Genomic DNA, 16,133 nt, shown 5'->3' with positions numbered 1-16,133 from the left:
AGATACTGCTCTTTATTGAATGGAAAATGATTTCCATTTATCCATAAACTGAATAAAGTGAACATTAGTGATCTATAAGGTTATTTGAGACTAAATTATATGTGCAGGTGTTAGTCAATATTTGTCTAATAAAGATTTTATTATATTTTGTGATCTCTCAATCTTCTTGGTCATTATCATAATTACTCCCCAGAATAATGATGCTGATATGAACAGCTTCTAAGAAATATACATACCTCTTTGTTTTGGCAAGTGACTAAAAGAACACAAAAAGCAAAAACCTTTTTCCTTCATACCAAAGGCTCTGATTCAAAGTTTAATTCACGTGTATAATTTTGGCAATATCTACTAAGAAGTAGTAAAAGGAAATATTTACCTTAAATAAATGGTGCTCAAAGTACACAGTTCATTTTTTTTGTCATTTTATTAAATTTGTATACCGCCCTACTCCCGAAGGACTCAGGGAGGTGAACAGGCACGGAATAAAACACATAAATACGAAAGTTAAAACATGATTAAAACCTAATTAAATAATTTTTGCCCAAGACAATTTAAAACTCCCAATAATTTAAAACAAATTAAAATTTGAGTTTAAAAATTTAAAAGAAGGGGAAAAAATTAGGCCAGGCCGGCCTGCTGGAATAGGAGTGTCTTCAAAGCACGGCGGAAAGTGCGCAGATCCGTGATCCTCCGTATCTCCGGGGGGAGCTCGTTCCAGATAGTAGGTGCCTCCACAGAGAAGGCCCTCCCCCTAGGGGCCACCAGTCGACATTGTTTGGCTGACGGCACCTGGAGGAGCCCCTCTCTATGAGAGTGTACTGGCCGGTGGGAGGCTGTTTGTGGTAGTAGGCGGTCCCGTAAGTAGCAAGGTCCTAAGCCATGAAGCGCTCTAAAGGTGGTAACCAAAACCTTGAAGTTCACTTGGAGTAATATTTAAGTGAAGCCAATTTGGTGAGGTGGTGAAAGTCCTGATCCAGAAAGCAGGAGAATGAACAACAGAACAGAATAATAGAGTTGGAAGGGACCTAGTCTAACCCCCTGTTCAAGCAGGACATCCTATACCCGTGATGGCGAACCTATGGCACGTGTGCCACAGGTGGCACACGGAGCCATGTCACCTCGCACGCCAGCTCAGCCTCTCTAGGAGTCTCTGGAGGCTGGGGACAACAAAAAATGTCACTTCCTGTCCAACCGGAAGTTGGGAAACGGGCCATTTCGGGCCTCCAAGGGGGTGGGGAAGACTGTTTTTGCCCTTCCCAGATGCATAGAGAGGACTTGGAGCCAGGTGAGAAAGAAAGAACGGGCCTACCGGGCCATTGTGTGCCAGGAGCGGGGGTGGGGAGGGGGAGTCATGCATGCGCATAGAATTATGGGTGTGGGCACGTGCACACTTGTGAACCTCCCCCGCCCCCCTTCCTGGCACGCGATGGCAAAAAGGTTAGCCATCACTGTCCTATGCCATTTCAGACAAGTGGCTATCTAATATCTTCTTGAAAACTTCAGGTGATGGCACCCACAACTTCTGAAGGCAAGCTGTTCCACTAGTTAATTATTCTCACTGTCAGGAAATTTTAGATTTCTAGATTGCTTCTCTCCTTAATTAGTTTCCATCCATTGCTTCTTGCCCTGCGCTCAGGTGCTCTGGAAAATAGCTTGACTTCCTCTTCTTTATGGCAGCCCCTCAAATATTGAAATACTGCCATCTTGTTATCCCAACTCCTTCTTTTCACTAAACTAGACATATACAATTCCTGTTACCGTTCTTCACACATTTTTGCCTGTAGCCTCCTAATCATCTATGTTGCTCTTCTCTGCACTCTTTCCAGAATCTGTGAGTCTTTGTATAAACTTTGTATAAACTGTTGCAACCTTTGATGGTTGTTCGCTGTTGATGTGATTTTGGCTAGTATCCTGGTTATATAGTTTGAAAAGAATTTGCCTTTCAACATTTCTATTACAGAATATCATGTTAATACCTTTGCTATTGCTTTTAGATAACTTTCTTTATATAGTGATTTTCCTTGCTTGGATTAGTAACTTTTGCTGGCATGTTTCAAGTTTTGGAGATTGCTCAGATGTCAGCCTGCTGAATCAAGTTCTGCCAAATATTGTTCATTTGCTAATTAGTAAGAAGCTAGCATATGTGATCTCCATTACTTTTAGTCATTACAGTAATTTTGTGCTTTTGTTGGACCTGTCATTTCAAAGCCTCTCATTGACAATTCTAAATTTATTACATTAACATTGTGTCAACATTTAATTAAGTTAATGATGCCAGTAAACTGTGAGATTCATGATATATTACTGCCTCTTTAGAAAAATCTAATAAAAAATAAAACGTAATTTTTTTTTTACCAAGATATACCTAAGTATTGAATTTTGTACTGAATTTTGTGCATATATTGGCTGGTTAAGTATGTATCATCCTTAAAAACAGTAAGAAGCAGGTCAAGATGTCTAAATTTTAATTAAAATCGTATCAGTTTTGGCCAAAGCTAACTAGAATTGGCCATGAAGTCTTGTCAGATTACATGTTATTTTACCTTAATCTAAATAGTCATTAATAGTTTAGGCTATTTTTTCCCCCGATGAAATGATCTATGATGGTAGTTTAATGATAGCAGAAGATATTGTGGTTGTCTTGAAAAAGCAAGAATTAATCCTCTAACTAGAACGGCATTGTTATATATATATAACTATATATATATATATATATATATATATATATATATATATATATATATATAACAATATATATATATATATATATATATATATATATATATATATATATATATATATAACAATATATATATATATATAACTATAAATATAAATATAAAACAATGCCGTTCTAGTTAGAGGATTAATTCCTGCTTTTTCAAGACAACCACAATATCTTCTGCTATCATTAAATATATAGCTTCGTGCTTCCAGGAGCAATGTGTATAGCTTCGTGCTTCCAGGATATGTGGACGACACCTTCATAATCTGGCCACATGGGAAAGAAAAACTGGACAACTTCCTCACACACCTCAACAGCCTACACCCCAAAATACAGTTCACCATGGAAACAGAAGTGAACAACCAACTTCCCTTCCTGGATGTCTTAGTCTACAGAAAATCCAATGGCTCCCTAGGACACACTATCTACCAGAAGAAAACACACACAAACCGCTATCTGCACGCACTCTCACACCACCATCCTGCACAGATCAACTCTGTAGCCAAGACACTCATTTCCAGAACAAAACGCTTAGCTGACGAACAACATCTAAAAACCGAACTACACACCCTCACTAACGTACTCACATCCAATGGATTCCAAAGAAATAAGATCACCAACCTAATCCAAAAAGAAACCCCCACTAAAATCCAAGACAGAGAACAAGAAAACGGCAAGGCCCTCCTCCCATACATAAAAGGCACCACAGACAGAATAAGCAGCTCACCAGCTCAAATCCCCCTGCAACTCAGACTAAGCTGAGCACAACCAAGCCCCCACCCAAACAGAAAACACCCCCAGCCAATCAGAGCACAGCCAAGCCCCTAACCAATCAGAACACACTTCGACCCAATCAGAACACAGCCAAGTTCCCACCCAATCAGCTCACACCCTCACTAGCAGTTAAAAGGAAGAGACAGCTGCGATCTCACATTGCTCCTGGAAGCACGAAGCCGAGAACACCAGCCTGAAGATGACAAATGAGACTTCGTCGAAACGTCGCCAAGACACTTCCAATTTTACGTGGGAGAAGACCCGAATAACCAAAGACCTACATATATATATAAGACTGTAAATTAACATACACAATCATAAATAGTTTCAAATACAGTGAATAGGCTCCAAATGAACAATTACACTAACACTGTAGCTTGAATGTTCCGCTGACAATTGTAGTGGTTTTTTTTGATATAGGCAGCCATATCAATAAAAATAAATAAATGTAAATAAAACATAGCATTATTAAATGCTACAGAGATTCCTGGAGAAACAGATTATCTATGGAAATAGAATTAATAACTCTTATTAATTATCTGTGGTAGAACCAGAATAATATCACCCTTACATTCTTGTTTGATTACTCAGAGGCTTTCAAAATTGAGGTATTTTTTTTTTAGTTGTCTTCATGGGTTAGGAATGGAAATCACTATTACTGTGGTTATCCTTCCTGAAGGGCAAGTTCCATTTGAGGGAAACGAGAGAGATCACACCCTAGGCCTTTTAAGTAGAAAATGCCAGAGAATACCCTCTCATCCCATTCCTGGGTAAGATCATCCATTGGCATGTGATCAATATCAGTTAGCTGATGATACCAACTATACATCTTAACCCTGGTTGAATATTACATGTTGTCAAAGGTCTATACAGATGTTAGAAATGTACAGGTTTGGATGATCAAGAATCTATATGAAATATAATCAATAAAAAGAAAATAAAATAGAACAATTTGAGACTGAATCCCAGCAGGAATAGTGGCTTTAGATTCAAAGTCCTGCTTATTCTAATGATAATGCATTGTTAACTCTGAACATAGCTGCATTCCCCCCTACACAATTAGTTTGAACAGCAGTCATTGACAGCAAATGGCTGCTGTGTACAAGAAGACGTTCATATAAATAACTATTTTGTGTACCAATCACAGTCTTTCTAAAACAGCAGGCAATACTTCTTCACCACTCATGCCCTAACCACTTATTGATTGGATCATTGCAATGTACAGGAGCCTGCCCTTGAATGAAATCAGAAATTACATTTGGTCCAGAATGAACCAAATGTACTACAATGAAATGTAGGGAAGCTACATTTCATTGTAATATCTCTGCCCTAAAACAGGGATGTCAAACTCAATTTCATTGAGGGCCACATCAGGGTTATGTTTGACCTTGGGGGGGGGGCAGAGTGGGCATGGCCAGGGTGTGTGTGGCCAGCTCGATGTCACTCATGTCGGAAGTGCCTGTGTTGGACCGAGCCTTTGCCAGAGAAAATGGGCTCCCAACCTATGTTTTCAGCTGTGACAACTTCCTGCAGCATGCAGCCCTCCCGAGCTCCATTTTTGCTGGCAGAACCACTGCAGACCGGTCCTTCGCTGTTTCCAGGGTGGCCCCATGGACCAGACCTAAGCACCCCATGGGTCAGATCCAGCCCCCAGGCCTTACGTTTGATAATCCTGCCCTAAGAGATGCATTAGTTGCCAGTTGGCTTCTTTAAAGCCCTTAATCATTTGGAATCTAGGTATCTGTGGGATCACTTTCTCCAGTCACATCTATCTACCCAATATCATCCAGTACAATGGGCTCATTACACATTTCCTAAATTAGAATTCTTCCCTTACAGAGGCCATGTAAGTCAGTCTTCACGTTCACCAGCATCCTTTCTTTTGGAAAGCGTTTGATAATATATATAATTTACCCATCCATTCTAGAAATAGGTGAAAGCCTGATTTTTGATCAAGTTATAAAATGAAGAAAGTTGAATATTTGTAATTCCTTTGGGGTATTTTATTATTAATAATGGTTTTCAGTGTCCCAATTCCTTAGGACATTGTATAGATGTTTTTTACTGACTATATGATTTTAATCCATTTATATATTGTGGTTTACTATGCTGGTCAGACTTGTGAATTAGAGGGTCAGTGGGCATTATTAGGCCTATAATCGTTGTAAGAATAAGAATAATTTTATTTCTATACCGCCCTTCTCCCGAAGGACTCAGGGCGGTGTACAGCCTATTAAAAACACAAGACAACATCAGTTAAAATGGTTTAAAATTATTAAATGAATTCGGCTCAATTTAAAACCCCAGAAATTTACCCAATTTAAAATTGTTATGTTGATAGACCAGCCTGGCGGAACAACAGGGTCTTGAGTGCACAACGAAACACCTGGACGTCGGAGATCTTTCGTATTTCCGGGGGCAGTTCGTTCCACAGGGCTGGGGCTCCCACAGAGAAGGCCCTCCCCCTGGGTGTCGCCAGCCGACATAACTTGGCGATGGCACCCTAAGGAGACCCTCTCTGTGGGAGCGAACTGGCCGGTGGGAGGCTATTGGTGGCAGAAGTCGGTCTCGAAGGTACCCGGGTCCTGTGTAAAGAAAATGAAAATAAACTACTCAACTTTAGAAAGAGAAAGTGTTTAGATTTTTTTCAAATTATATACACTAGTTCAGACTAATCACATAGACATCTTTGGAGGCAAATATTCTTGTCTATTTAGAGATTATGAATATAACAAACAATTTAGATATATAACAAAACATTTGAATTTGGGGAATTCAGTTTGACTGATTTAATGAAATTGACTTGCCACTATACAAATTTGGTTATATTGAATTCTTTTTGTATTTCTTTTAAGAACATATGATCTTATTTTAAAATAAAGTTTGCCATACTTTTACTTTTCTCTCGCACTCTGTCTCTCTCTTTTATTGCTTAAAGTGAGAATGGATGATATATGCATTCATGTAGTACATGAATCCCAGTCTCTAAATACCAAATGAAAGCCAAATTGTAGGCTGAATACCAGTGGTGGGTTGCCCCCCGGTTTGGACCGGTTCTATAGAACTGGTAGTAAAACCGGTGGGAGGTTCTGCCCACTGACCCTGATGTCATCAGAAGCTATCTGCGCATGTGCAGAAGCGTCTGTGCATGCACTGAAGCAAGGCGTGTGCGCTCCCGTTGCAAACCGGTAAGTAGAACCCACCCCTGCTGAATACGTATTTTTTATATATTTTTCTGTCCTCTGTTGTTACCAACCTTCTTAACCCAAATTTATATACTATTATTAGCCACTGCCACCCTTAACTGTATTGTGTAGACAGAAATTGACTGATTCAGAAATAAATATTTTAAGATAAAATCCGTTTCAATCAATGGAATTTAAGTTATTCATGGATTCAACTGAATGCAGAAACATGGAGCTACAAATTGTCTTTTTGTGTGTCACATTTATTGGGTAGGAAAGAATAGCAGGTGATGTGAACAAGAAAACTGTGCCAATTGAACCAGACAAATTAACCTTAAGAGTAAAAGATTTATTTGCAAACATAGCTACTCAATTAGAATTAATTTGCCATTGCCTTCAGTGTTCCTTGTTAAGAAGGGAAGACTGTAAAGCAAAATGATCTTCAGGATACTGAAATCTTGACAATGCTCATTTTTTATATTCATGGATACATGTTGTTTTAAAAAATGTATGTGTGCATATCAGAGAAAAATAGAGGAAAAAATGTAATATGACTATTTCTAAAAGGAAGTTCAACAGGACTAGAACTGTTCACAAATGGCATTTTTGCCTGATTTTTTTAAAAATCAAGCTTTATTTTTTTTTAAAAAAATATACAAACAGAAATAAATGAAAAGGAAAGATAAAACTATCAGGTGCATAAAGAAGGGCTTATAAATGTGATAATATAACTGTTCAATGAAGAATTGCAATTAACAAATATATAAAAATGATATATACTATGTCATTTAAGAAACAGAAAATAGACTGCAAAATTCAGATATCAAGTAGAAACAGTGCTGTGATCAGCTATGCTGAAATAGAATTGTGATACATTCTTTGAAAAAGAAATTAAAAAAAACCTTGTAAATGACTAAATAAAAAGAATAGTCTGTAAACATTATTGAGAAACTACTATTGCTTTCAGATTATACTTTTCCCATCCATTGTTCCATATTTTCCAGATGTGGCTTCACATTGTTCTCAACAGATAATAACTTTAGTAAATAATAATATTATTGAGAATACAACAGACAAGCACTAGTCACATACTTAAGAATTGCACTAATAAAGATAAAAAAAAATCTGGATAGTAGACATAGCAATACCAGGATACAACAGAAGAGAAAGAACTGGAGAAGATAACAAAATACAAAGACCTGCAAATAGAAAGATTGTGGGGTAAAAGAAAGCAAAGGTACTACAAATAGTTACAGGTGCCTTTGGTGAAATGTCAAAACATCTGGAACACCACTTGATCACCATCAACACTGACAAAATTACCATAAGACAATTGCAAAAGGCAGCTTTACTTGGAAGAAGGTATAGATATAGGAAGTCTGCACACCCTTGTTAAAATGCCAGGTTTTTGAGATGCAAAAAAAAAAAAAAAATCAGAACAAGATAAACCACTTCATAATTTTTTCCACATATAATGGAGCATATAATTCTTCAATTCAATTGAAAGAGAACCTGAAATCTTTTAGAAGAAAAAATAACAATAAAAATATTCTTTTGTATAGTGAATATAATACCAAATACTCTTCAAGGGTACTTCAATGGCTTTTGAAACAGAGACGAACACTGCCTCCTATAGATAGTTAAGACTGGCAGAATAAAACCCATGGGAACTCCTTCCTTTCTTCATGGGTAGCCCCATATATTGCAGTAATTCAACTAGGAGCATGAATGACTATGTGCTGGTTCTCATGATCCAGGAAAGGGCACAACTGGCACTCAATATATGCAAAGGCTCTCCTAGCCACAACTGTCACCTGCTCTTTGAGCAGGAGTTGTGAGTCTAGGAGAACCCCCATATTGTGCACTCAGTCTGTCTAGGTAGTGTAATCTCATTCATAACTAAGGATGATAGAACTACCCCCATGCCGGGAGGGCTGAGGCCTCTTGAATGCATAACCATATTCTTATCTGGATTCAGTTGAAGCCTGCTGTCCCCCATCCAAATCCCTATAGCCTCCATGCACTACTAGAGGGTAACGACAGCAACACTTGAATCACCATGGATAGAGTTGTAAAGTTTGGTATCATCAGTGTATTGAAGAGTCTTCATCCCATAATGTTGTATGTCCTCACCCAACAGCTTCATGTAGATATTAAAAAGGAGCAGAGAGAGCACTCACCCCTATGGCATACAGCACAATGAATAAATGGAAGGAGGGGCTACCCAAGGTAAGAAAAGAGATGATTATGGAACACCTGGCTACCATGAAGTCTTTAAATCTCCAGGACCAGCCTTGAAAGAACTTGTAGATGTCATCAAAGACCCTCTTTTATGCAGAATATACATAATGCCAGAGAACTGCAGAAGGGCAACTGTCCAACAATTGTTGTTCTTATCATTAACAAGGATTGATATGATCTAGACAAATTCTGAAACCAATTGTTAAGAAGTCACTTTGTCAGCACTATAATCTGTTGATCAAAATATGTTGATCCAGCAGTTTGGGATAGATTATATAGAAATAGGTAATCTTGCAAGCGCTATTTTAAACTATGTTTCTAGAGTATATAAGTCATTTCCTAATACTTAACTGAGCTTGAAGACAACTGGGTCCTGTTTGGGAACTTCAAGAAATGTCACTCACATCTGTGATCTCACATTCTGGGTTACCTGCAATTTTTGGACTATTTACAAGGTCTGCACCACAAAGAATTTTATTATAATCCAACACTAATGTTAATATTTTCACCAAAGCTTGCACTTTTTTTCCTCTAAGTCCTTTATATCAGTTGTATAAATTGAACATAACCTCAGCTTCATGCTGTTCCTCCCCTCTAATTTTTTTGCACAGTTATGATGAGCAATTCTAATAGTGTTTATATTTTTGTGATCATATAATAGCACTCACATTAGAATCTAGTTAAAAGTATATTCTGCTAGATTCATTTTTAAAAAAATCTTTAAAAAAACATGTTTTGCAATGCAGCCTTAATATAGCTTCCTTGGTTACATACATATTAACTTGAATAGTTAACGAAAATGAAATGTTTTCATTTTTACTACCATGAATGAACATATTATAGATTTATTTATTTCTGAAATCAGAAATTAATTTCATGATTTTCATTATTGAGGTTGGGTTAATTAAAAACGTTCTTATTTTATTGCCCTTTTCTAAATTATTGGAACAATTTATTATTTTAGAGTTTTTTACACCATTACATTTTATTGGTTTGTGCTGTGCATAGAGTTTTAATTTTTATGTTCTCCATTCCATTAATTTCAAATTTAATATTAAAATATAATGATGATTCAATTTCAGTATTACAAGCATGAAAAGCCTGGAAAAAACTATGATCTAAGAAAAGGGGAAAAAAATGTTCTTTTGAGACAGTTAAAAACATTTAGTCTTATTTCTATATAATAAAAATTTTACTGTATTTAAGAATCTTGCCTAACATTAACATTAACTTGAACATGTCTGCTATTATTTTGTGTTATAAAGAAATCCTAGGATGTAATTCACTTCAGGTATTTGCCAGATTTCTTGGCTTCATCATCATTAATGCATGGATGAATGGATGACTCTATTGCATATATGCATACTGTATGTCTATAAGTGTTTGCGTATCTGTCTGTATACAAATGAGAAAGCAAGTGCAGTATAGTATCTAAGATACTAACTAGGAGAAGGGTTCTATTTTTTCTTCAAAATATATTTGAAGCATATTGCTGAAGACAATTTAATTGAAATTCTCTGGTATTAAAGGTGCAATATTTAGGATATTATGGATATTATTCCTCAATTTAATGCAATTATTAACCTGTTCTGTAATTAATGAGTTGTTGCATTCATTATACTGCATAGTGATAATGTGGTTCTCAATAAAATGAGACAAATGCTGGAAATATTTCTAAAGTAAACAATTTCCCTTGTTTTACTTCCATAAAACTATTTTTATTTTAGAAACTGCCAAGTTTTAAATTCTGAGAAACTGGGCTGTGTGGTCGATATAGTAATAAAAACAAAACTCAAAACCCATGATTTTTATTGATATATTGTACATGTACAGTGTAACTTCATTTATTGCAAAGCACACTGAGACTTATTTTCACAAATTCAGTCCATTATGCCATTGTTACTTTCCTAGAAACATCACAGAGAAATACAAGACGTCAGCAGTATTAAAATGAAGATGTTGCTAGAAAAAAAATGATAAAATAATACCTTTTCTGTATGTTTAAGGTTGCCCTCATGTTCCAAAATTTCTGTGATAGCTAGACATATTTGAAGAAATCTCATGTAATGATCTGCCATTCTTAAAACTGTCCTGTTGCCTATCTACTGCTCGGGTGACTGACTTATTCTCGTGTATTCACCAATCCTGTTCTCCTTAAGAATTGGCATACTATCAATATATTTATATATGTGTTCATTCATTCATTCAGCCAGTGTGGGCCACTCAACTCCTGAAAAAAGCAGTTCTCCAAAATTAATTAATATTAATATTAAATTAATATTTGGCACAGTCATAATCATTATTCATAATTAAACTTTGAATAAAAGAAAGCAAGGGAAAGAGGTACATTACAATTAAAGTCTTTGAATGTATTAAAAGAAGAAAGGATAATTCAAACTTGGTTTCAGTATGGACAGCTACAAGCTAGATGGAAAGAGGATCAGAAAATTGGCATCATGCAAAATGAGGAAAACTTGGTAAAACAAATCCGAGATCAGAGCCAAATGCATATAAAAAGGTTGTATAACATATTGATAGAAATAGATTCAGAAACGGAGTTAGTTAAAGATTGTATGATAAAATGGGCACAAAATATTGAGGAGCCAATAATGATGGAAACATGGGAGAAAATATGGGTTAGAAATGTAAAATTTACATAAGCCCAAAATTTGAGAGAAAATTTTTACAAAATGTTTTATAGATGGCATCTAGATCCTAAAAAGTTAGCTTGTATGTATACAAGCTTGCAATCCAAGTGTTGGAGATGTGAGTGTGATGATGCCACTTATTATCATATATGGTGGACATGTAAAAAAATCAAAGCATTTTTGATAAAAATATGGTGGCTTACGCAAAATATTCTTAAAAAGAAGATAAAGTTTACTCCACAGCTGTTTTTGCTGAGTATAATTACAGATTGTACGGTTATAGAGACTAATTTGATTTTAAATTTAATAACTGCAGCAAGACTTTTGGTGCTGCAGAATTGGAATAAGGAAGATTTGCCTACTATTGAAGAATGGACACTAAAAGTAATGATTTTAGCAGAGATGGCCAAAATTTCAGCGTATTTGAAGGACCATTCAAATGAAAGATATATTTTGGAATGGAGAAGATGGATTGACTATATTCAAAACAAATATGGGATTAAGAAGTTTCAAATATTTTATGAATGAATAAAAAGACTTTAGGAAGTATTTAAATTTAGTCATGTAAAAGGGGAGTTAAAAGTACAAGAGGGAGATAGGAGTCTATAGATAGTTAGCATATGTTAGTATATGATTGTCAAATGCTATACCCTGTATTTTGCTCTGGGAAGTCGGGGGGGGGGAGAGTTGGGGAGGGAGGTGGGAGGTGGGATGGAAAAACATTTGTAAAATTCTTTAAAACTTTCTAATAAAAAAAAAGGAAAAAAAGCAAGAAAGCAAGATATAAGGTAATTGGTAAAACAAATATCTAGTACAGTTAAATCAGATCTCAAATGTAACTTACAGATTGACCATTCCAAAATTAGATCTATATACTCACAGTAATTGCTATTAAACAAAATTTGGCAACACTCCTGCTTATTTCTGTAGGCAGATTTCCTGGAAGAAAAAAGCAGATTTTCCTCATCTGTTTGGTCCAGATGTTAACAAGAGTATTGTTAAATAGAGGTTAGATTAAACATGGGACAACACAACAAAACATGAAAAATGAGCAGGAGCATAAAGGCATATGAATATACTTCTGTATTGAACTATAAATGGCAAAATAATAAATTTAGCCATTGGAAATGTTCTTCTAAGGGGAGCAAAATATTGAGAAAATAATTGGTTTGGTTAAAAGGATTTCTGCAGAGACCACTCTTACGGGAAGAAACTCAGTCTTTCTGTAAATTGGAATTAAGACTATGATGCTTTATTTCTGAAATTGCTTTATCATACCCTGGTTGGAGCAAGAATTAGGGAGGCCTTAAATTCTTCAGTGCTAGTTAAGCTTTAATCAGCATTTTAGCTAGCTGTTTCTCCTGAGAACTTTATAGATAGAAGATAAGATTTTAAGCACAAGAGAACACTTGTGTTTAGACCATGGAGCATCACTCTTATAAATTGAGCTCTTACATTCTTATACTCAGAGAGCTTCATATCCTTAAGCAAAAATCTCATCAACTTAGTTTCAGTGGCTGAAACATTACCTTGCTGATAGTAATATAGCATTGTAATCTTTAGAACAGTGATATAATATTTTTTTGCCTTTAATTAAACAGAACAACGAAAAAAAGCAACACACATACACACAGCTAAATAGAATAGTGGTCATAGTACTTCCTTTGATGTCAGGTCCCACCCTGTATAACATAATGTTTAATTACACTAATTGGCAATCTGTATTAGATGGTACTGTTTTGCCTACATCCTTTTCCTTCAGATCAATACAAGACTATGTATTGATCAAATATCGACAGCCCATATTTAAAGCTAGCTTCCTTTAGCCAGCACATTACCTTGGATCAATAAATTAACAAAATTCCCATATATAAACTGGGAAAATTTCTTGAAGCATGGACAATAAATTGCAAATGAGTGATCAAGTAGCTAAATTCTTCATTCTTAGCTGCAGTGGAGACTCTTGGCATAGAAAAGATAAGAGTAATTAAAATAATTATATAAGTAGGAAAATATATGAATATCCTGTGAATAGTTCTTTTCAGAAAATGATAGTTATGGAAGTATGGAAAGACAGTGCCCTGAATATGTATGTACACTGAATATACATACACATATGTTTAGGATTCTGCTTTTTTAGAGAAATTTAAAGAAAGAAAATTAAAATTATTTTTAAATTACAACTTTAGTTTGTATATTAATCATGATGAGTCAGTTGATAACATTTCTTAATAATTGTATTCAGAAAACTGCTAGTATTGTTTTTGAAACATAAGAATGTTATAAATACCAAAATGTTTCAAACAATGGGTTATAAACTGCTTGCACAATGTCCATATAATTTTTCTGGATTTCTTTTCTTTTTTTTAATTTCTTTATAGGTGAAATCTGTGCTTTTAAAATCCATGGACAAGAAATGCCCTTTGAAGCTGTAGTCCTAAACAAGACATCTGGAGAAGGTCAGCTTCGAGCAAGAAGTCCAATTGACTGTGAATTGCAGAAGGAGTACACATTTATCATTCAGGCATATGACTGTGGCACAGAGCCTAGTGGAACAAACTGGAAAAAATCTCACAAGTGAGTGACAACCAGGAGTATGGGCTTTCGGGTGTATACTTACAATTCAGGCTGAATAGATCCTTCTAATGTTCATCAATGTTGTTAAAGAAGAAATTAAAACAAAATTCTTTTTCATAGGATTGTATGTTAATTTTTTTCTTGCTCTCTAACCAAGTAAAACTGGCTTCTTTAATAGTACATTTACCTAGAATAGCAATTATTTTAAACAGACTAATGTCTGCAATTGTAATAGCTATATACCAGTGATGGTGAATCTCTTTTGGCACTGAATGCCCAAACCAGACCGCATGTGCATGCACGTGCGTGTGGCCGTGCCAGAAATCCGAAGACCAGCTGGCCGGTGTGTGCATGCCTGTTTTTTGGGTGTTTTTGGCCATTTTGGGGGGCATTTTCAAATTGTTTTGGGGGCCGTTTTCTGGGCTGTTTCCAGGCTGTTTTCAGGCTATTTTGGGCCAGTTTTTTTAGCCATCTTCAGGCCATTTTCATGCCATCAAATGGCATGAAAATAGCCATCTTCAGGCCATTTTCTGGCATGCCAGAGCCTGCAAAGACCAGCTGACTGGCACGCATGTGCGTGCCAGAAACCAGAAGAGCAACTGGCAATTGCGCGCATGCCCACAGAGATGGCTTGCGTGCCACCTCTGGCACCCATGCCATAGGTTCGCCATCATAGCTGTATACTCTCTTTTACCTATTAGTAAATGATCAATGGTTTTTTGAAATTATTATTTACTTTGTTGTTACAAAGTTATCACTTTGTTTAGATGTCCCAGATTATTTTGATTTCCTTTCATTTTTTTGTGTGTAATTTGTAATATAGATCATAATGTAAACTGATTTTCTATTTTGATACTTGATTCTTAGTAATTTCTAATCATATTCTAAATGAAAAAAGACAAATGTTTGTTGATTTAACAATATGAACATTTAAAGTGTTGGTTATATTCAGTATACGTGGCAATCTCAGAATAATATTGTAAGAATTACAATATTTAACATCCACATAAAAGCAAATAAAATAATAGAGAAGTGCAGTAAAAAGTGAAGTTAACCCAAAAATTAGTTTAAATAAGTAGTTCATTAAAATACATATTTTAATTCTTTTAACTATTGGCAGGTCTTCAAACTTAAATATTGTCTACCCATTTTTCATATAGAGATTGTATTATTTTTAACAACAATTGTTTATAAAATTTTAGCATAAAATGCAACTATCCATGCTACAGTGGATTTAGAAAATAAGTAGAAATTGAGAATAATAGTTTTTCTTTTTAGAGCCGTGGTCCATATCCAAGTAAAAGATGCTAATGAATTTGCACCTGCTTTTAAAGAAGCATCTTATAAAGCTACAGTGACAGAAGGAAAGATCTACGATAGTGTATTACAGGTAGAAGCCATGGATGAAGATTGTTCTCCTCAATACAGCCAGATATGCAATTATGAAATTGTCACAACTGATGTTCCATTTGCCATTGACAGGAATGGTAAGTGCTTGACATTTGACACATAATGCATTTTTTCGACTATATCCTAAGAGATATCTTTCTAGAAAGCATTTATTTTTCTATCAAAGTTGGTGTTATGGTGGCTTCTAATTTTCCAATTTTATCTTGAAAAAAGAATTGGCTTCAGTTGATTTACCATATTTGTCAACCAATTGCAATTCACTTAAGACAATCCAGTTTAGAATCAATACAACATTATTCAGATTCTACTATTCATTCTGAGTATCTACTGGATGATTGTTTAGTATTAAGAACTATTTTTGTTTTTTAAAATAACCTAGAGGATTCAATAAGAATACCTTCTTAGAGAAAATTAATTTTAAATTTTAAATTAAAAAGCAAGGAGGAACCATTCTTTTCAGGCACCAGACTCAATTTAATGAAATAGTGAAAAAAATATTTTTTTGCAAAAAAAAAAAAAATTAAAATAATTAACATCTTACAAGATTTTCATAGAGTCTCAGTATATTGAAAA

General features: G+C 35.2%; 1 protein-coding gene across 1 annotated transcript in view; it reads left to right on the top strand.

Moving 5' to 3' along the window:
* Positions 1–16,133, top strand: part of CLSTN2 (calsyntenin 2) — a 267,478-nt gene that overhangs the window by 157,100 nt on the left and 94,245 nt on the right. The window contains exons 3-4 of the mRNA XM_034439447.3: positions 13,955–14,150; positions 15,429–15,637. Coding sequence (XP_034295338.1) covers positions 13,955–14,150; positions 15,429–15,637 — 405 coding nt within the window. The remainder of the gene's footprint in view (positions 1–13,954; positions 14,151–15,428; positions 15,638–16,133) is intronic.

This window comes from Pantherophis guttatus, chromosome 6 (genome assembly GCF_059756535.1).
Source record: "Pantherophis guttatus breed Tessera chromosome 6, ASM5975653v1, whole genome shotgun sequence".
NCBI classification, from domain to species: Eukaryota; Metazoa; Chordata; class Lepidosauria; order Squamata; family Colubridae; genus Pantherophis; species Pantherophis guttatus.
Note: the sequence above shows the minus strand (reverse complement) of the source record. Positions and strands in the feature narration are given on the sequence as shown.